Source organism: Mauremys mutica, chromosome 4 (assembly GCF_020497125.1).
Source record: "Mauremys mutica isolate MM-2020 ecotype Southern chromosome 4, ASM2049712v1, whole genome shotgun sequence".
Lineage (NCBI taxonomy): Eukaryota > Metazoa > Chordata > Testudines > Geoemydidae > Mauremys > Mauremys mutica.
This window is the reverse complement of record NC_059075.1, coordinates 129,148,449-129,169,853: the sequence shown is the minus strand read 5'-3', so window position 1 is coordinate 129,169,853 and position 21,405 is coordinate 129,148,449. Positions and strand designations below refer to the sequence as shown.

Sequence of the window (21,405 nt, the reverse complement as noted above, 5' to 3'; positions counted from 1 at the left end):
TGCCCCCAGGACGGTGGGCACACGCTCCAGACTGTACAGTGACTCTACAGCAGGTTCTACATCCTTGCTCCAGACCCTGGCACCAGCCCTCGAAACGGCACGCTGTGGGTCTAGGCCCATCTCTCTGCCCCCCGCCCAGCAGCAGGGCCTTCCTGCTCATCCCCCTCCGTACCTGGAGGAGCTCCTGCTGCTCCAGGTCCCACTTCTTGATCCCGTTGTCCCTGGAGCCGCTGAAGAGCACGTCGCCCTGGATGGCCAGACACTCGATGCCGTCGTAGTGCGGGGGCTCGAAGTTATGGGTGGGGACGACGTTCCCCACCACGCTGTCTGCGATCTCAAACATCTGCAAGGCAACAGCCCGGAGGGCAGCCGCGGTGAACCCCGGTGGCAAAGGAGACCAGCCGCTCTCGGGTCATCTGGCCAGCAACAGCCCTTTCAGCAAGGCAGGTAGGCGGCGAGAGCGTCCGACCACACAGCTACCGCTGGGATGCTGAGCCGGGGCCCAGAGAAATGAGACAGGGATGGATTGGCGGCGGCAGGGTTCTGCCTGCTTACGCCACGCCGGGATCCTTGGGCAGAGGCCATGTGCGGACACGATGGCTCAGCACCGGGGCTGAGATACAGGTCACTGGTTCGAACCTAGCCCAGCCCAGCTGGGACTGGAAATCTCTGCCTCCTCCAATGGTTTGGCAGCCAATGTGCGGGCGCAGCTCAGCGCCCGGCTGGCAGGGGGCCACGTTGCAAAGACAAAATAGCCTCCTGGGCAGCAGGTTCAGCAGAGGCCAGAGAGGGCAGGAGGAGGCCGGTTCCACCTTCCATGCGTGAAGCACCAGGAGGTGGTGGGGGTGTGCGGAGGGGAGGCCTGGGCCGAGCACCAGGAATTCTGGTCTCCACGGCTGATGAGCAGCCCAGCACTTTGAGACATGGCAGCTCCTCCAGCATTTCCTGGATCTGAGTTCCAGGGTGCTCTTAGGGGCAATGCACAGGCCCTGCTCCCCGTGACCCACAGAGACACCTGGCAGGTGTGGGGACAGGAAGGCTGGCCAGCTGCAAAGCCAACAGGTCCTTCAGGCCACGAGCGCTGGGGGGCTCATGGCATTTCTCAGACCCTGGTGGCATTTGCAAATGTGCTCAGCACTGACCTCCCTCTGAGATCAACAGAACGCCTCCCTCCCGCCCCCCCATGGGAGCACAGTTAGGCCAACGCTGGGCGCTCTGGACAACCCCACCCAGCGCATCCCCTCCTCGCCAAGCCTTTGGTGAGCAGCGAGCCCCTGTAGCTGGCACCTACAGGAGAGCGGCTATGCATGGGGGTGGGGAGGGCTGGCACAAGCAGCAGGTCCTGGGCTCAAAGGCTCCTTGTGTTGCCCATGCGCGGGAGGGAGGGAGGGAGGGTCGGTCCCAGGGTACCTTGACGTAGTGATCCTTGGAGCCGGTGACAACCAGGTCATGGTTGCTCACGGTCTGGTTCACAGTCAGACACATCACAGGTCCGATGTGGCCGGTCAGCTTCCCGATAGGCTGCAACCTACAAGCAGGAGCCGGGGGTGTAAGGGTCTGGGGCGCGCTCAGCAGGAGGCGCTCGTTCCTGCAGATCCTTCTCTGGCCCAGTCTCCAAGGCTCCCAGCAGGGATCCTTCCAGCCCCAGACTCCTCTCCACCATCCCAAGCAGAAGTGGGGACCTCGGGCTCTGGGGCGCAAAGCACGGAGCAATCTCAGGGATACCACATCCCTCAGCACCATGGGCCATGATCGTGGCCTTGGGCTAGGGGCGGGGAGATGGGCTCAGGTGCAGTGTCAGGGGGTGATCGGCTTGTCTGCTGAGCCCCTAAGGCAGGGGTGGGGAAACCTACGGCCCGCAGACTGGATCCAGCCCATTGCTTAATTTCATCTGGCCCGTTGCGCCCTCTGTCATGGAGTGTGGGGGAGTCAGGGCCCTGCACCCCCCACTTCCTGCGATTCACCAGGTATCTCAGCCAGCCAGTAAAACAGAAGGTTTATTAGACGACGGGAACACAGTCCCAATCAGGGCTTGTAGGTACAACCAGGACCCCTCAGCCAGGACCCTCTAGGGGGCAAGGATCTTAGACCCCAGACTTGGGGTTCTCTGCCTCTTCCCAGCCAGCCCAAAACTGAAACCAAAAACCCCTCCAGCAGGCTCTCTCCCCCTCCTGCTCTTCCCCTCTCCCTTTGTCCAGTTTCCTGGGCAAAAGTGTTGACTAGTCTCACACACCTTCCTGGCTCAGGTTACTGGCTCGTCCCTCACCTAAAGTCATCCCCCTGCTCTCCCATCCCCCATGCAGAGAGTCCCAGTAAAACCAAAGGACATTCCCAGGTCAATCCACCCAGATCCCTCCTGCGTCACACCCTCTCCCGCCACACACTGCAGGAGAAGCCCCAAGCCTCCGCGCCCCCCTGGAAAGTGAGTGGCCCGTGATTGATTTTTTTCTGTGGGTCAATGGCCAGTGACAGAAAAAAGGTTCCCCAGCCCTACCCTAAGGGCTGCAGCTGAGAGAGGAGCACTAGGTCCTGCTTTCAGCCACCCTTGGGCTTGATCAGCAGCTGCTGGGGCAGATGTAGTGCAAAGCCCGAGAGCAAACAGGCTAAGCTGCTCCACGCTGGGGTTTGTGCCAGTGCAGCTTCCCCTGGTGCCAGTCCAAATCCGCCCCTGCCTCAATAACACAGCTTCCAGCCCCAACCCAGCCCAGAACGGCTGCTCCCTCTGCCTATGCAGCACCCGTCTCCCTCCCCACAGGAGCTGCCCTCGCCTGGAGGCCCGAGCTAGCCCCGCCCGGACCTGTTGAGCTCCCAGATGCGGACGGAGTTCCCGGCAGCGGCGTAGAGCATGGTGCCGGAGGGGTTGAGCGCGATCTGGTTGATCTGGTGCTCGCCTTGCACACTGGTGATGGTGCGGGTCGTGGTCCCAGCACAGGCGTCCCCGGAGATCACCTGACCCGAAGAGCTAAGCCAAAGAGACAGAAACAGGTGAGCCTCAAGGCAGAGACCCTCGGGGGGGGGGGGGGATTTACATTGTGTGGAATGGAAGATCTAGCCCATTGTGGACTGATTAGAAAGCTGGAGAGCGTCTGTCCTCAGCCAGCTAGAGGGTGAAGCAACACCACTTCCTGGCCACATGCAGTGCCAGTGGTGCCAGCATAAGACCCCCCCCTCAGCCCCACATCCCCTCAAGCCAGGAGCAATGGCACAGCATGGGTGACCCAGGCAGCAGCTTTCGGGGGCGTCCCCAAGGTAGGTGTCTTGCCGAGCAGCCAGCCGGACCAATACCAGCAGGCGTGCCCGCTCCATGCCCGGGGTGGAGCGACACAAACCCCACCCCTTGCCTGGGCTGCCTGTCAACATCAACTCCAGGCATGTTCCCACCAGTCAGATTTTAGACCTGGCGAGGGACTGCAGGCAAAGAGGCCTCTCAGTCTGTGGCTGGGCACCAGAGAGAGGGGCTGATTCGCTGGGGTCTGGAAACGGTGCTGGCAGCTGCAGATGGGTCAGTACCCATCCCTGATCTAAGCAATCGTGGGCAGTAGGGTGCCCCCTGAAACAGACAAGAGGAGCAACTGCCCTGAGAGCAGAGCACCAAGCCACAGAGCCTCTGTGAGCCATGCCAGCCTAGAGCGACCAGCATTGCAGCATTCCTAGACTCAGCCCTGCACACCGGCCCGTCCGCCTGCCCTGGGTGCAGCACGCTGGCAGAGCAGCGTGTCGAGCTTGGCCAGGCCCACAGGGCAGCCTCAGTGCACCAGGTACCTACGTGAGGGTGCGGACACACTTGGCTGAGTCCCGGATGTCCCACACCTTGATGTAGGATGTGGAGACGGTGAAGACCAATCCTGAGTGGCTGCAGTACTTGATGGACACCACATTGTTGGGGTGGCCCTTCAGCGAGGCGATTTCCTGGCCTGTCACCAGGTTCCACATTTTGCAGCTCCGGTCTGCGGGAGGAGGCAGGAGCACATGAGACTGCGGAGCCCTTCCTGTCCTCAGTAGAGGAACCCCCTGTCCCGCCCCCCCCCCCCCCCAATCTGCCTCCCCCTGCTCCAAGGAGTCCCAGGGGCGAGAGGGGAGCTCAGTCCTCGTGGCCCATCCAGCCCCTGGCATCCCGGAACTGCTGATAGGGGGAAGGGTCTATTAGTGTCAGGTGCGAGGTGAACATCCAGCCACTAGGGACGGGGCAGAGGCCCCAACAACTCGCTTCATGGATGCCACCACACAGCTAATGACTCATGCAGCATGACACTGCTGGGGGGACCCAGAACTGCACCGGCCCGTTGTGGGGCTTGGGGCTCTCAGGCAGGCCGGCGCTGTCCGAGCAGGAGGCTCGTGTCCTGTCCCTGCAGTTCGGGGCGGCTCAGGCACTCCCCGGGGTAACAGGCTCACTCCCCAGCGGTCACACCCAGAGCTCAGCAGCCAGCCCGCCCCCGAGGCGCGCACCTTTGGATCCGGAGAAGAGCAGCTCGTCGGTGGCATCCACGCAGAGAACGGGCTTGGAGTGTCCCTCCGCCACGGAGATGCACTGCAGCGGGGCTGTCCGGGCACTCCTGGCACCACCCACGGGGTTAATGAGGCCCCTTCCGTGGGAGAGAGAGAGAGAAAGGGCATCAGCAGGGGGGCGCCGGCTGGGTGACCCAGGACAAAGCCAGATCCTGCCCCGCGAGGCTGCCAGGGACTGCTAGTGGGGCTCCGGAGCAAAGCAAACCACAGACAGAGGCTACCGGGCAGCCTGATCCCCAGACAGGCCCCCCCCCGGGGGATGCTAAGGGCTCAGGGACTTGTGCAGACTCTGCCTTGGCTGGGGGTGGGGGCTTGGAAAGGAAACTAGCTGCACCCACTGGCCATCTCGCTGCTGGCACAGATTACCGTGTCCCATGAGAGCTACGGGTGGCCCCTGTGCTCCATCCTGGAAAGATCCCGAAGCAAACGGAGTCCAGGCTGCTGCATGGCACGCGCTGCCTCATCTCCTATGGAGTCAGAGACTGGCAGGGGCAGGCTGGCTCCAGACCCAACCCACAGAACCTCCAGGCTTGAATAAACCGGGGCCCTGCTCCAGCCCTGCTGTGTGGGGCATAAGGGCATCACCCTGTGGCCAGAGGGGGGAAGCGCCCTCTCTCCATCTGACCCACTCCGGTTTCCCAATGAGCTTCACCCCGGTTTGGCAGATGGGGAAAGGGTTTTTAAAAGGTCACGTGGCGGATCAATGGCAGAGCTGGGAACGGATCCCAGGAGTTCTCGACCCCCCCAGAACAGGGAGAGAACCCAGGAGCCCAGGCTCCCCGGCCAGGAGACAATCGTGTCTCAAACCAGTTCTAGGCTTTGCCCCAGCAACAGCCAATGGGGCTGTGAGCAAAGGTTCCAGAGCGCCGAGCACATGAGAATCGACATCCCTTAAGAAAGAGCCCATCATGGAGAGGGTCAATATCCCCCATGCGGCTTCCCAGCCAGGATCTCTAAGCACGTCCCCTCCTCCCAGCAGGGTTGGATTACAGGTGGGGACACTGAGGCACGGGGAGGGGAAAGGGCTAGCCCAGGGTCACACGGCACATTTGTGGCATGGTTGGAATGGATTTTTTGAGGGGTGCTGAGCACCCACTACTCCAGCTGATGGTGCTCAGGGGTGTCAGAGTCAGGCCCACGGTGTCTCAAATAGGCACCCAAAGGCCAGTGGGGAGATGCTCCTCTGCCAGCCTGGCCCTTTTGATGTGCAGGGCATGGGGGAAGGAGAGTTGTCCTGGCACAGACACTGCCTTGGGCTAGCGTAATTGGTTCTATGTGGCTCGTGTTGCAAACCCAGGCATGCTGGGGGCAGAGCCAGGGCCTTAGTACACCCCATTAGGGGAACTCTGGGCTGTGGCACAGCCGGCAAGCAGCCCCTTGGGAGGTTGCAGTGAGCTAGAACAACCCCAAGGCTGCTCTAATATACGTGGGAGGCTGCACAGACCTCAGCAGCAGCCACAGGATCCTCGGTGCCATGAGGCTGCACCCCAAGTGTTTACTCTTTGCAGATGGGGAAACCGAGGCACAAGACAAGGATAACAATCCTGACCAGCCTCGCCATGGGTGCTGGGAGGCTGAAGCCACGTTTGTCAAGTGCTTTGAGATGTCTGAATTGAAGGTGCAAGAGAAGAGGACAAAGCGTCATAGCCTGGACCCTCCAAGCATCCACCGGCTCCAACAGCTGGCCTGCCCTGCCTCTTGCAGCTAGGCCAGACACAGCGCAAGATATCATCACTACCCGCCCTGCCCTGGAGGCAGAATAGAGCATGCAGCTGCCCCCATACATTGAAAGCACCGTACGCTATCCTCTTGAACACCCAGCACTGCATTTCAAGACGATGGCTCAGACCTTAAGGCACTGGAGACCAGAGGCAGAAAGGGACTTCCACAGCCAGACACGGCATGCCAAGGCCATGCGGGGAAGCAGAGAGAAGGAAAGAGGGACACACAGCGAGCAAGAGCAGCACCAGGACAGAGTCCCAATAGATTTAGCAAAGAAGCAAGGCCCAGAGTTTGGCCAGCATGGGTTCAGCATGCAGGGCAGGGGGAGGGAAATGCGAGAAGCAGGAGAGTTCTAATCAATAGAAAGTTGTATGTACCTCAGCACCTCCGAGACAGAGGAATCGCTGTCGTCAGACCTAGGGACAGAAAATTAGCAGGATTATGGGAGAAAAAATCCTGGATGAGAGAGGCAGCAGCGGAGTCAGAGAGTGGAGCGTTGTTATTACATCCAAGCTAGCGGGGTAGAGAGGGAGAAGCGGACACAGAAAACCAGAGAGGAAAGGGGCAGAGGAGCAGGAAGGGACACGTGGCTCGGACACAAGATCTTTCAGGCTGGACTGGCGTCATTCAGCCAGAAGGGACTGTTACAATCAGCCAATCTGACCAGTACAGTGCAGGCCCAGGGCCTCACCTGGGGATTCCTGCATCATTTAAATTTTCCCATGGTCCCCCCGTCCCATCACTGCCACCAGCCATCCAACCTAGCCCCGCAGGTTCAGCACTTCTGGTTTTGGGGTACGGCCGGGGCGTTCTGACACGGTCTGGCTCTGCGCTATCGTGAGGTCTGCTAGCAGGTGGGATGGGGACGGGGGCTGCTCCTGAGCTGCAGGCAGCGCCCCCTGGTTAGAACGTCGCCTCCAAACTGGGATTCTGCAGGGAGGCAGATGGGAGGTGGTTGCTACCAGCTCTCCTAGGGCCAGGCCCTGGGGGCTGTAAATCAAAGCCGCAGCTAGGCCAATTTGCCCCCACGCAGGGGCTGGCCCGTGACTGTCGAAGGCAGTCCTAAGGGGGACCTGTTCCTCGTAGAAACCACAGGCTGCCACTGGAGAGCACCCCCACCCCACCTCCAAAGGGTCACAGCCCCTGGCACCAGGAGCAATCAGAGCACCTACAGGCCCCTGGCAGAAAGCTCACCCCACCCAGAGCAGCCATGTCACCTCCTGAGGGGGATGGGACCTGCGAGCGCCCGGCGTCTCCCCACAGAGCACAGCAGGAGAGAAAGCAGGGCCCAGAAGGGGCAGGTGCGATGGCACAGCCAGTGCCCCACAGAACCAGGGGTGAGGCCGGCTGGGAAATGGCTTCCCCACTGCCTGGGGCCCCCTGCCAAGCCTAGCGCCGACGAGCCCCACACTTCGCTGGGGACAGGACGGTGGCTCAGTGTCCTCAGCTAACAGCCCCCTGGGCCCACCTCACCCGCTTTATAACTGCAGCCAAACCCACCCAGCAGCATCCCTGCGGGTGAAAATCCCCTCTGCAGGCAGCCAGCGTGACGGCCGCCATCTTGGCCAACACACCGGGGCCTGAACCGGGGCCCTCCAGAGCTACCAGCAGGAGCTGAAGAGCCCAGGGCCACTAGTGGGGCCTGTGACAGACCCAGCCCCCCAGGGGATCCCCACGGGCCCAGCAGGGGACCAGGCAACACCACGTGTGCACACACAGCGCTAAAGGCCAGGGCACCGCTTCGGGCCTATTCTGAGGGCTCTAGCAGTGCAACATAACGACGAGCCTCCAGCTGGATCATCTACAGGGAGGGCACCTGCCACCCCAGGCTCTCAACAGCAGCTGCTTCTGCCTGAGCTAAAGGCCCAGGCTTGGCAGCTCAGGGGCAGCCCTGAGACAAGGTCCAGCCAGTAGAGGGGGGCCAAAGAGCCCCCCATATCAATGGGGTTATAGACAGGCCTGGCATAGGGCCCCTGCCCAGGGAGATGCTGCCCCATGTGAAGTTCTACTGCACCAGTATTGCAGCTCTCTGCCTTCGCCCTGGTCACTTCACAAGCCCGGCAGGAGCCTGGGGCTGACTCCAGCTGGAACTGCCGGGCCCGAGGCAGAGCAGGGACGGTACCCTGGGGGCAGCCATGGGAGTCACCATCTGCCATTCACTGCTCTTGGGGCTGGGTTCCCTGGAGATTCACCCCCCACCCGCTCCTTGCCCTGCGAGGCTCTTACTTGTCCAGCGCGGAGCCCTGGCTCTGGTTGCTGGTGAGGCGGGAGAAGACGTTGCGGTCGTTGCGTGGCCTGGTGGGAGGGGACGAGGGAGGCGTGAAGCCAACGTCCGAAGTCCTGAGCCGGGGTGTTGAGAAAGAGACACATGATCACAAGCCTGGTCTGGGGACCTACCCCCTGCCCCGGACCTCCACTCAGCACAGGGAGGCCTGCAGTGCCAGCCCATGGTGAAGTGATTATTCTCCTCTATTCGGCACTGAGGTCACATCTGGAGAATTGCATCCAGTTTTGGGCCCCCCACTACAGAAAGGATGTGGACAAATTAGAGAGAGTCCAGTGAAGGGCAACAAAAATGATTAGGGGGCTTATGGGGCATATGACTTATGAGGAGAGGCTGAGGGAACTGGGCTTATTTAGTCTGCAGAAGAGAAGAGTGAGGAGGGATTTGATAACAGCCTTCAACTACCTGCAGGGGGGTTCCAAAGAGGATGGAGCTTGGCACATGACAGAACAAGGAGCAATGGTCTCAAGTTGCAGTGGGGGAGGTCTAGGTTGGATATTAGGAAAAACCATTTCACCAGGAGGGTGGTGAAGCACTGGAATGGGTTCCCTAGGGAGGTGGTGGAATCTCCTTCCTTACAGGTTTTTAAGGCCCAGCTTGACAAAGCCCTGGCTGGTATGATTTAGTTGGGAATTGGTCCTGCTTTGAGCAGGGGGTTGGACTAGATGACCTCCTGAGATCCCTTCCAACAGCTGGATCCAGCACCCAGCGCCGTGCCTGGGCACAGCCGAGTGCACAGGCCAGTCCCCGATGGGGAGCTAGGCCCACGTGCTCTCCAGCCTCTTCCCACTCACCTGGCGGGCTGCCCCCGGTCATAGGATTTCCTCCGGGTCAGAGGTGAGGTGTCCGAGCAACGGGACTGCCTAGGGCTGGAACAGAGCAAGACCAGATCAGCAATCGCCCCTCCTTGGGGCCAGGGCCCTTCAGCACCGAACAGGCCTACCCGAGAGCAAGCGAGCCGAGAGCTCTGGGGCAGCGTGCAGATCCACCTCCCGAGCCAAGGGCCCAGCGGGCTGGATCAGGCTCCGGCAGGGCCCAAGGCCAGGTCAACAGCCCCAGCTAAGGGTTTGCGCTGTGAGCGCAGGTCCTGTTGGCTTCATCATCGAGACTGTTGCCAGAGAAGGCAGTTCCGTGCCTTCGATAAGAGGGCTCTTGGGCATCCAGTCTCCTTCCCCATGCCCCATCCCCCCGACGGGCAGTTTGTGGACATTGCCAATCCAAGATGGCAGAGCAAGCTGGCCCCACCACTGCATGCTGGGACAGGCTGGGTTGACCGAGAGGAGTCCAGACTCAAGGCTCCAAGCGCAGAATACGATGGCCCAGCCCACCTTTCCCCCCCCAAGGGCCTGTAAGCACATGGGGCCCACGCTTGCCAGGGCTTACAAGGTGCTGCCGCGGGTGGGCAGGCTGATGGTGCGGGAGACCTTATCCTTGTAGTAGGAATCCCGGATGGAAAAGCCGATCCCATCTTCCTTGATCTCCATGAGGGACACCAAGGACTTGGTGATGTTCTTGGTGGAGATGTCCAGCGTGGGTCCCAGGCACTCAGCCGACACAGCCTTCATCTGGCCTGACAGCTTGGGTTCCCCCTATGGCAGGGCACAGGGAGGGGAGGGCAGGGCTGAGAAGGGAGGAGTTCACTGCCCGAAGGTAGCACGCAGTGCGAGTCCGAGATGCTGGCGACCCTTGGCCATTCAGTTCCAAGAAGCCTCTGGGGCCAAGCACTCAGCAGTGGCAGATCTAGGGAAACCTTTCAGTTGGGCCCCGGTTGCCGGCATTAACGTTTCAAGAGCTCATTAATGAGGGCAACAGGAAGTACCCCCCATGCAAGGCTGGAATGTGTATGGCCCAGAGTGCCGGAGCAGCTCTCTCAGGAGAATTTGGCACATTGAGGGACTGGTCCAGTCAATTAGCCGCTGGGAAGGGCGCACAGCACCAGGGTATCACATGGGTTTTATTTGCTCCCAGAAGAGGGCTAGACAGCACCAGGGCACCTTGCCTGGATTCAGGGAAGCCCAGTACAGCCCAATGATATGGCATTTGGGGGTTTAAAGTAGGCTCTACAACTCAAGGAGCCATTTATAGGGCCGAAGTAACAGGCCAGGCACAGATGTCACCAGGAGACCAGACCCTGGGCTATTTCAGTTCCAGACCCAGCTCCTCAGGCATTCCACCCCTGGAGAAGACCCCCACCAGGGGCCACTACCCTGCAGTGAGCACAAAGGGAGAGGGGGTACAATGGACTGAGGACCCCACACCCACATCCAGCCACAGCCATCTGGACTACGTTAAACGGCCCTGCCTGCAGGCGGGAACTGACCTTGAACTTGAAGTCATCCTGGCTGGCTGAGCCCTTCATGGTGAAAGACTGGGAGAAGCTGTAGGGAAAAAAGAAGGGTTAAACAGCCGACCCCCTTAAGGCTTCACCCCCACCCCATAACACCCTATCATCAGCCCAGCTACGGCTCCTCCTCCCATTCCCCGAGGTACAGCCCCATCCCCCAGTCCCTTTCAGGGCCCTCTTCCCTCCCAGCTCCATCTTGCCCCGGCCCTCAAGAGGAATGATTGCTGGGACAGTTTTGTACAGCCCCTGCTTCTGGGATGGAGCACAGGGGCCACCCATAGCTCTCATGTGTGGGTAGCATGTGCACCGTCGAGTCACACATAGAAGCTCTGAGGGGCTGGAGCATGCTCAGTGCAGACAGAACCTGGAGAATTTAGCTGCCAAGCTCTAACGGGTCTACTTTGCCAATGAGTGCCACAGAGATGCGCCCCCCTTCCTCCATAGATCTCGCCGCTCGGGGGTGCATGAGGCTGGGATACTACATGCTCCCTGGTGCGCTCACCTCCCCTCTGAGGCCAGGCTGAACTCCGAGATCTCCTCGTCCGTGCTGGCATAACCGTTCTCTGCACAAGGAACAGCCAACAAGGGTGTGTCAACGCAACAGAGGGTGGGAGGGCACCACACTGGGCCGGTCCGATCAGAGTCAGCCAGCAGGCGGTCGCCGATCAGCGTGTGGCCCTTTAGGTACTTGGGACCCCCCAGACCACTGCTATCGTATCATTAACTCTATGCCAGCAAAGCGTTATCAGTGAATCCTCACGGATGGACAGGCTGTGACCACGTGGGCTGAAATGTCTGGAAGAAGAAGGCCTATCACTCCTGCCCATGGGGTAAGAGCAATGCCAAGAGCCCTGGGGTGGGATCCATCTGTCCCAATGGGCAGACGTGCCATCTGTAGGGGCACAGAAACACCCTGAGCCTTCCCAACTGCTGCCAGCCCCAGGCCCCACATCAGCGCTGCCGGCTCCCTTGCCAGCCAATCCCCCGTACCCACGGGGGTCCCCAGAAGGGAAGAGCCCAGCACCCACCTTGCTGCACGTTGTGGATAAGCGCCTGCAGCTCAGGGTGGGACTCCGCTTTCTCCCGCAGGGCATCCAGGATCACATGGTTCTGGGAGGAGCCGGTCACATCCGTTTGTCTCAGGCGCCCTTCTAGCAGGCGGATCTGGGCTTCTTTCTGAGCCACCTGCAGCCCCTGTTTGGTGGGAGCAGGATGGGACAGTGGGTGGGATGGGGAATCAGCTCCTGGCTTCAATCCCTGTCCCTGGGCACAGCTGCAGGTTCCACACCAGCCTCACTCAGCTTCTGCTTGTAACCCATTCCCCTCCCTGGGTCCAGCAGCACACAGGCCAGGCTCTCAGTCTCCCTCACCCACGCACAAAGGATGCCCCAGGCCCAGCCAAATAGCCACGACTCCAAACCTGACCTGCAACAATTGCGATCCCATCCCAACAGGGGGCCTCCTGGGATCCCATGCTCTGCAACCCACCCCCAGAGCTGCACCCCCACCGGAAGGCCCCGTGCCTGACCTTATCGATGGATGCCTTGAGGAAGTTGTCCAGCAGGAGGCGCGCCTCGGCCAAGGAGCAGGAGCTGATCACCACAGAGGTGTCGGTGGAGTCCAGCTCCTCCTACAGCGCAGGAGAGACCCCGAGGGAGGGGAATTAGAATGGTGCTGGGGTCAGTGAAGGGCAGAAAGCAGAGGGCCAGCAGAGACGCCGGTGCCACATAACTGGGGGGGTTCCCTTGACTGGCTGACGCCGGCAGGGACGCAGGCGCTCTGCAAGCAGGCAGCGGGGAAGACAACTTGCATGCCAATACTGTGCATGAGCACTTGCACTGGATGCATGCCTGGAACCAGGCCCCTGATTGAGCCATCTATGGGGACTGAACCACACAACTGTGGATCTAAAGAAGAGGAGCTTCTATCGCCTGGACAACAGGAGCTGCTCGCTAGCCAGGTGATCAGAGCAGACCAAGGGCAGGTTTACACTGGGAACTTACACCAGCATAGCTATGTCTCTCCAGAGTGTGAAAATCCTGCCTCCCCCAGTGTAGCTCTGCTGACCGAACTAAACAGCCCCCTCCTTGGGAGGTGGATTACCTACTCCGACAGGGGGTGTCTACACCTAAGACTTCCAGCTGTAGCAGATTAAGCATAGACATATACCAATAAATCTGTTTACGTCCTCCAGACGCTAGGAGGGAAGCAGAGAGCTACATTGTGCTAACCTGGGTCAAACCCCTCGTCATTAACGGTGCATCCACACAGCAGAGAAAAACCCACAGCAGCGAGCCTCAGGCCGAAGGATTCGGGCTTGCGCTTCGGGGCTAAAAGTAGCAGTGTAGACATTCCCGCTCATGGGCTCCGAGACCCTCACCCGGCCAGGTTACAGAGCCCAGGCTCCAGCCCTTGTGCGAATGTCTACACTCTTCTTTTTAGCCCCGTAGCCCCACGAACCCAAGGCAATGGATCCAGGCTCTGAGACTTGTGCTGTGGGGTTTTCCTTGCAGCACAGACACCCTACAGATGCCAGGGAGAAAGGCCACATTGTTAGGGCTATTGTTTCTCTGTGGAAATATTTGATTAAAAATGGCTTTTTGATAAAACAAAAAAGTTTCCTTTTTGGTCAAAATCCCACCCCTCTTTACAAAAATTTGACATCAGAAAAGAGACTCAATGTTTGACAACAGCTTTCAGCTTCGGTCTAGGCTACTGTGGAACTGGGCTTGGTCGAGGCAGTTTCTCACAGGAGGCTGTGTTGCTGTATATGCAGGGAATGGAGAAAGCCCATGTTCTAAGCATGTTTGGAGCCTGGCAGCGACCCAGGCTGGAGCCTGGTGCTGACATGGATTTTTCTGTGCACACAGACAGGATTGAGCGCGGCTAGACCACGCCTTGCCCGCAGCGCTGGGTACACCACGGGTACATTTGTCCCATGGTACGGACAGGGCTTCCACTGACTCCAGCATGTGCAGTACTCCCATCAGGGCTGTTGGGCCTAGCGATTGGCAGTGGACATCATACTCTTCGCAGCCGTCCCTTCCACAAATAAACCTTCCAGCACTGATGGAGACCCTGACGGACCAACATATAAGGGCCTTCCTAAATCCTGGCCCCGGCCATGCAGACCGTGCAGCTGAAGAGGGCTGATTCATGGCCTCCGCTGGTCCAAGCCAAGCCACAGCCATGTCCGTTAGCCTGGCTTGGGCCTACGGGCCTATGGTAGCCTATTGCACTAGCCCCGCAAGTGCTCAGGCACCTGCTGAACTGGGCCTCGTACAGCCGTCATCAGCAAACACAAGCAGAGAAAGCAGCCAGACTGCAACAGCTGCTCTGTGAAGTTTCTGTAGGGAGAGGTGAGCTCTGGGGGCTAAGAGCAGGGAGCCAGCTCGGCCCTGACTCCCTGCGTGACTCACGACAGAACATTTCAGCCCAGAGGTTGGGGCTTAGAAAGCAACAAGGACCCTGCAAACCTGCCTCCTGCACCCCTTATGCTTAAACTGCCTAGAGGGAGAGTCCAGCCAGGCAGCCTCTTGCTCACGCCCAGCCCCCACCCCATCAACCAGCCCCCAGAGTACCCCGTTTGCCTTAGAGCACACAATGCCCTGGGGTGATCTCCCCCCATTCCTCCCCCGTGAGACCAACTCCCCATACACAGACCCCCCTGCACCCTGCCCTGGCAGGCCCCCTCCCCCAGCACCTTGGTCTCCTCCAGCTGCATGATGGTGGCCTGGCAGTCGGCGATGCTGTCATTGATGTAGTCGATGTTGGCTGTCAGCACCTCGATCTCCTCGTTCAGCTCCTGCAGGCCCTTCTGCTCCTCTGGGCTCTCCGCCTGCAGCTTTCCCCTCTTCCCCAGCAGCGCCTCCTGCAGCAGGGCCAGCTCCTCGCGTTTCTGGGGGGCAAGTGGGAAGGAAACGCCTCAGCCAGCGCTGTCCAGGTGCCAGCAGCCTCCCAGCACTCCTGGCCCTCGGTCATGCTCAGGCCACCCAACCCCCACACCCACCAGGCCATTGCCCCCGACACCTCACCTTGATCAGCCGCTCCATGTCCGCCTCCAGGTTGACAATGGTCATCCTCTGCATGACGACGTCGAAGATGCGCCGCTCCAGTGACTGCCACTTGAGCCGGGCCGCCTTGCTGAAGGTCTGGCTCATCCCCTTCTTTGGGAACTTCTTCCTGCAGTGAGATGGGACGTGGTCAGGGGTCTTCCACCAGGCAGGCGCTCGGCCATCACGCCCGCTAGTGCTCAGGACAGAGGGGAATTTACACATTGGGGCTGCCTTCAGCCAATGTGGAGAGTCCCACTTGTCAAACCACATGGCAGAGTCGCCCACGATGACAGAGCGATCATTTCCCATGTTCCTACAGAACTCTGCTCCCAGCTAACACCCAGGAGCCCAGGGCCTGAGGGCCAAGCAGGGAACGAGGCCGCGGGGGACACGGATTTGTAAGCGTTGGTCTGACCTGACGGGCCGAGCCCCATTCATGGAGGGCGAAGGGTCTCCCAGGAAGTGGTCGATTTTCCGGTTCCACTGGCGCACGATGCTGGAGACCGAGCGGGAGCCGGACTCTGGTTCCGAGGAGGTGGTGCTGGCAGACACCTCCGCACCCGAGTCCAGCATGGCTGGCTTCTGACTCAGCCTCCCAGAGACCCGATCCGACATGGGCTTGGCCAGGCGGCGCAGAGCAGAAACCTGGGTGAGAGCAGTGCCTGAGGGCTGGGCCTCCTAGGGAACATCCCAGTGGCAGAGCGACTCCAACCCTTCTCAGGCTGGAAAGGGAGTCTGGGAGCAGCTGAGCACCTTTCAAGAGCACTGAGCCTATCTGGGCTGGGTGTAGGCCCAGTACCCTTGGATAGCAGTTTCCCAGAATGCATCAGGAGGGGAGATCTCGAGATGAGATCGAAGCACCGTCCCATGAGCTGTATGGGTGCTGGGGCAGGAGGCAGCCTGGAATTAGTGACCGACTCAGCTGCCAGGACCCAGAGGAGGCTGGATCAGAGAAGGGCCAGGATCCAGCCCCAGGAATGGGGGAGGGGGACACAGCCTGTTGTGCACGGTCCCATATGGCATGCAGAGAATACCTCCTTCCTGACCCCAGAAGATCAGCTGCCCCCAGAGGCAGGCATTTCCTCCCCCGCAATCACTGTCATCTCCTGACTGGTTACTTCTGGCTATAAAACCTCCAGGCTCTGTGGGTAAACCACCCCACCCAGGGCCAGCGCCTTGGGAACAACCCAGCACTGGCGGAGCACGACCCACTGGGATGGCGGAGGGGACTATTCCGTCTGAAGAGGCCCCAGGGCCCTGCCAACAGCCCAATCCAGGAGCCAGGCCTCAGCGCCCACCCAGTCACGGCCCGGTGAGCGGCTCTCCAGACCCCTGCAGGCACAAGGGGCTGGCACTCACCTCCTGGGTTTTCCTTCGCAGCACGATTTCCTGCTGCCGCTTCTGAGACTCCAGCGCCCGGATCTGAAACTGCGCGGGAGAGAAGCCGAGCCTCAGTTGAGTCCTGAGTGGGCGTGAGCCGCTAAAGAGGAACCCAGGGTCTGGGGCAGAACCCATAGCAGGAATAGGGGAAGGGGAGGGGACCCAGGGCTCCTCCACCCCCTTGCCCGAGGGTCTCAGTGCAGGCCATGGGCCAGATTCTGATCTCACCAGCAGTGGTGTAAAACCTGGAGCAACTGGAGCTAATCGGGATTTATTCTGCTGTAACCGATGGCAGCACTGTGGCACTTGTACCTGCCCTGAGGAACAACTAGAAATGCAAGAGGAAGCAATCACCTCCTCTGACCTGGGGAAGGAGGAACCTGCCACTCCACCAGGTGCTGATCTCAGGGAATGGACAGACAGATGGACACATGGTTGCGGGAGGGGACGTGCTGCGTTTTCAGGAGGGGGAGGAGTCCCCAGCACACAGCTCTCCAATCAGGCAGGGTTTTACACTGTTCTATGCTGCTGGCCCCGTTCCTGGCTTCACAGAACCTGCAGGCCTTGGCCGGTCAGTGGCCCATCAAGGGCTCTGAGAGGAGCGGGCCTGGAGGCCAGGCTAGGCACTGATCCCAGCGGCCGGGCACCCGGAAGAGCTCTAGCACACTGTCGAGCAGGGCTGAACATGGAATGTTCTTGATGCAGGCGACAGTTGGATTCACATCTCCGCAGAAGCAGTGTAAATCTGGAGCGACTCCGCTAATGTCAATGCAGTTACTCCAGATTTACAACAAGCGTAATAGAGTGTGGAATCTGGTCCTCTGTTGGTGCAGCGCTTGCTCCAGATTTCCCATCGCCTTGCTCAGCCATCCCCACGGCTCAGCTCAGCTTTGCAGGGCTCCCCTGCTGCCCCCACACCTCGAATGGCCCCACTCCCTGTCTCAGCCCTGCCCTGTCACAGGGTCTCTCCTGCCCCCGCCCTGCCCTGCGTCAGGGGCTCTGGGTGCAGGCTGGATCACACAGGTAACTGCTCACCTGTGCACAGGGAGGGGACCTGACATCATGCATCAGTGAGGGCTCTTCAGCACCCTCCCCATCTGGTCCCAAGGAGCCTGGCTTGGGGCATCTCCCCCAGGAAAGGCCCAGACCCCTTGGAGAACCCGCACCCCCCACTGCGCCCATGCCAGCTGGTGTGGGAGCTCAGAGCCGAGTGAGGGGCGCAGGCCCCAGCCAGAGCTGCCCTGTCTGCAGAGCCCTGGCGAGGCGCTGGGTTCTCACCTCCTGCCTGCGCTGCTCCTTCTTCAGCTGGGCGATCTCCCGGTTCCGCTTGGTCTCCACCAGCCGCCTCCGCTGTTGCTCCTCCCGCATCTGCTTCATCAGTGCCACCTGTGGGCCCCACAACAGCCCACACCCAGCATAAGGAACGTGCAACAAGGGGCTGTGCCCAACCACCGCTCCTGCCCCAGTGTGAAGAGCTGGCAGAAGCGGGCCCTGCCCCTCCAGCCCCCTCCTCCTCTGCCCAGCCAGGTACCTTCGCCTTCTTCATCTCTGCCACCTCAGCCTGCAGCTTCTTGAGCTCCCGCTCATAGCGCGACTGGTTCTTGAGCAGGCGAGCGTGTTCCTTCTGGGCCGCCTGCAGCTTCTGCAGGTCCCGATTCATCTCCTTCAGCCGCTTCTCGTAGTCCGCCTTGATCTTGTTGGCCTTCTCCTCCGTGTAGCATTCCATGGTGCCTGGAGGGGGTGGCGCAGAGATGCTCAGAACACCCGGCTAGGCCGAGCCCCTCACATTCCATCCCACCCAGCTGCCCCCTGGACTCACCAGGCCCCCAGGGAAAGCACCCTCAGTGGGGGCATGTTAGATTAAATTCTTGGCCTCCAGGGACAAGCCTGCCTGGTCCAGCAGCTCAGGAGACGTTCAATGGCTGAGTAGCCTGGACCAGTCATGGCCTGCAAGCCAGAACCATGGGCCTATTTTAGACCAATAACCCTGGCAGCAGAGCAGTGCCAGGGACCGCGCCGCCCCAGGGACTGGGTGTACACTGTTCTCCTCCAGGCAGCCATTGCTGTTCACCCCAGAGGGGGATGCTGCTGAGATGAGTTTGGTGGGACTCAGCTGGGAGCAGGTGTCTCAATCATTAAAGTCTCAGTTATAGCATCAGCTGCCCCCCTCGGGGAAGATGCCCAGGACTGAAAAGCCCTGGAGATGGAGCTCTCCACATGGGCAGGCTACGCTGCTGCTCCTGCATTGGGGAGCCACAGTTTCCTCACTGGGAAGAAGTCGGGAGCAGCTGGGAGCTTGGTCACAGATGCCAGGTGGCTTTGCCTGGGCCTGTCTTGCAAGGGGGCAGAGCTCATTAACGCGTGTCAGAGCTTGGATCTCCTCCGAGGGAAGGGATTTTCCACAACCCTACACCCACAGACTCTCCATGGCCAGTGGGCTGCACAGATGGGAGCTCACGGAGTCACCAGGCCCAGCCCTGATCAAGAGGCAGGACAAGTGGCACACAGCTGAGCTGCCAGGGACCATGGAGAGGGATCAATCCCAGGAGCTGGGAAGCCAGACACTGAGCAGCCAGCGGTAATCGCTGGGGACTGCAAGAGGGGCATGGAATGCAGGGGGCAGTGGCCCAGTTTCAGCCTCATTGGGCACCGGGAGAACCCCAGGGTTCTCCTGCCAGCGCTGGCTCAGAGGGCCCGTGTGGTGGGATGAGCCAGGGGGTGGAGGGGGCACTGCCCGTACTGAGGTTCTGCAGCACCCGGTCCCTCTCCAGCTGGGTGTCACGGATCTTGTTCTGCAGCAGGATTAGCTTCTCCTCATACTGGTGCTTGAGCGTCTGCAGGCGCCGCTGGCTGTTCTCCAGCTCGTCAATCAGCTTCTGCTTGATCTCGATCTCGCAGGTCAGGTCGGCCAGGTCAGCCTGGAAATTTGCCACTATAGGTGGGGGGAGAGTCAGTTAGCCAGGCAGCCCTGGGGAGGTCAGGAGGAGAGAGCCAGGCAGCCCTGGGCCGACCTGGAGAGGGGAGGGGCAGTGCCTGGCTCACGGGTCCCCTATGGACTCTAGCATTGCAGAGGAAAGGAGGCAGACGAGGCAGGCATCTCGCTCCTGCAGTCTTAGCCCAGCCAGGGACCCCGGAGGCGAATGCAGGGGGCTGAGGAGGACGGGGCAGAGCTTGGCAGCCAGGCCTGTGCCACTGAGCACCAGCTGAGCCAGCCCACCTCAGCACCTGACTGGCACCTCATGCACCTCCAGCCAAGACCTGCCCAGCTCACCCTACAGGCCCGCTGCAGCCCCCTGCCGCTTCCCCAAGAGGGGCACAGCTCTGAGTCACTGCAGATGTCCCCAGCCCCAGCCTGAGCACAGAGCCGGGTGCCGCGCCCTCCGAGTTACCCTTCTCCTCCGCATCGGAGTCTGAGTCCACCAGGCTCTCCTCGCTGCCCGAATCCTCGTCCTCATCCTCACAGCCACTCTCCTCCCGCTCCTCCTCCTCCTAGGAAACAAACACAGGGTTAGGGCAGAGATCAGGAGCCTTCAGCCCCTCTCCTATCATCCCAGGGGCTCAGGCCTCTCCCAATCCGCCACCCCCAGACGTGGGTGAATTAAAGCGATTGCCTTGGAAACCAGTGCCAGGCAGAGGCAGGAGAGAGGACGTTTGACTCAAGGCCAGGGGCAGGGCTGATCCCTGTGTGCAAAGGGAGGGGGCCATGTCTGGGGAGCTCCTCCCCACCCAAAATGGCAGCTGAAAATGAAGGGCCTGATGAGAATCTCTGAGACGGCTGGGGCAGAGGGGACACGGTTCGTGGGACAAAGCCCAGCTGAGCGGAAAGGCCTGTGGCTAGTTGCCCTGCTGTTGCTAGTGTGTCAGATGGCACAGGGCATTGCCAGGGGGCAGAGGGGACTGTCTTGCCCACCATCCTCGGCCCTTGCCCTGCCCCCATTCCCACCGGGGCCAAACAGCAGCAGACTGGCTGCCCTATGGGGGGTGGTCATGGACCCTGCCCCTGCCCCCCAGAGCTCCTGCATCCCCCACAGACAGGCTGGGCTTTACCCCACATCCCAGGGGCACAGCGAGACGCAGCTGCCCCAAGCACTGGCAAGGCACAGAGAAGGCTGTTGGCATTCTGGCTAGCGATCGGGCTCCCACCCCCCACTCCACAGGGGAAGCCTCCCTCACCTCCTCGTTCTCGTCCGTCTCCTCCCCGTTCTCCTGCTGCAGCTTTGGCCTCTTCTTAAAGGCCTCCTTCTCCGGGCTGCCAGGAAGAGAAGGGATGAGCCCCGGTGACAGGGGAGCCCCGGCACACAGTCCCCTTAGACCAAACATCCCCAACACCCTCCATCTCAGAGCCCTTCAGGAACCCAGCTTCACTGCCCTCCAGAGAGATGGGCCAGGCAGTGTTACCAGATGGGGAGACTGAGGCACAAGGAGGGGAAGGGACTCACCCAAGGTCATGTGGCACGTCAGAGGCAGAGCGGAGAAAAGAACCCAGGAGTCCTGATTCTCTGCTGTATGGCTTTGGCTTCTCCTAGGGATGGGGGAGGAGGGAGCAGGATGTCTGGACCAGGAGGGCTGATGGGGGCTGGAGGGTGCCAGGGCTGGAAGCCAAGGGAGAAGTGGGCACCCCAATAACTATGGTCCTGCCATAATAATGAAGAGCCAGGGGTGGGAGCACCCAGAACAGCCCCCCTCTGCCCCCCAGCCAGGGAGTTGGCCATCACCTCTTCCTCCGCTGCCTGGTCTCCTTCTTCAGCCGCTCCAGGTCCTGCTTGGCCCGCCGAAGGACTTCAGAAGCCTCTGCCTCCATGGAGACCATGGGGCTGCTGAGTGCCCCCAGGCCCGGGCCTGGAGACGAGCCCAGGGAGTACGGGGCCCTGGAGGAGACCCGTGACAGACTCCGGCGGAGCGACTCGTTCATGGCTTCGCTCTCCAAGAGCTTTGTTCTGGGGACCAGAGGGGCTTTTGGTTACGGAGTTCGGCCACCCTAGGCAGATGTCCAAACACCCCAGGGGAAAAAAAAAGACACCCCTTCCCCCCTCAACCTCCAAGGAGGGATGACTAGGAGTGTGCGTGTCTGGAACCTCAACTGCCCTCGCACAGCTCAGTCAAAGGGGCTCAGG

The 21,405-nt window shown here is 60.6% G+C and overlaps 1 protein-coding gene across 2 annotated transcripts in view; it reads right to left on the bottom strand.

Annotated features, from left to right (window-relative positions):
• Window positions 1-21,405, bottom strand: part of KIF21B (kinesin family member 21B) — a 79,639-nt gene that overhangs the window by 9,863 nt on the left and 48,371 nt on the right. Inside the window, exons 11-33 of one of the 2 annotated variants that reach the window (XM_045014650.1) lie at window positions 21,007-21,228; window positions 20,465-20,540; window positions 19,681-19,780; window positions 19,032-19,223; window positions 17,823-18,022; window positions 17,570-17,677; window positions 16,271-16,339; window positions 15,327-15,556; window positions 14,891-15,038; window positions 14,560-14,754; window positions 12,385-12,486; window positions 11,885-12,050; window positions 11,359-11,419; window positions 10,833-10,890; window positions 9,896-10,101; window positions 9,307-9,381; window positions 8,455-8,568; window positions 6,606-6,644; window positions 4,447-4,583; window positions 3,767-3,947; window positions 2,798-2,962; window positions 1,411-1,528; window positions 173-343 (exon numbers count right to left, since the gene is read on the bottom strand). In XM_045014650.1, coding sequence (XP_044870585.1) covers window positions 173-343; window positions 1,411-1,528; window positions 2,798-2,962; window positions 3,767-3,947; window positions 4,447-4,583; window positions 6,606-6,644; window positions 8,455-8,568; window positions 9,307-9,381; window positions 9,896-10,101; window positions 10,833-10,890; window positions 11,359-11,419; window positions 11,885-12,050; window positions 12,385-12,486; window positions 14,560-14,754; window positions 14,891-15,038; window positions 15,327-15,556; window positions 16,271-16,339; window positions 17,570-17,677; window positions 17,823-18,022; window positions 19,032-19,223; window positions 19,681-19,780; window positions 20,465-20,540; window positions 21,007-21,228 — 3,133 coding nt within the window. The remainder of the gene's footprint in view (window positions 1-172; window positions 344-1,410; window positions 1,529-2,797; window positions 2,963-3,766; window positions 3,948-4,446; window positions 4,584-6,605; window positions 6,645-8,454; window positions 8,569-9,306; window positions 9,382-9,895; window positions 10,102-10,832; window positions 10,891-11,358; window positions 11,420-11,884; window positions 12,051-12,384; window positions 12,487-14,559; window positions 14,755-14,890; window positions 15,039-15,326; window positions 15,557-16,270; window positions 16,340-17,569; window positions 17,678-17,822; window positions 18,023-19,031; window positions 19,224-19,680; window positions 19,781-20,464; window positions 20,541-21,006; window positions 21,229-21,405) is intronic. The other variant, XM_045014651.1, reaches the window with a different exon arrangement.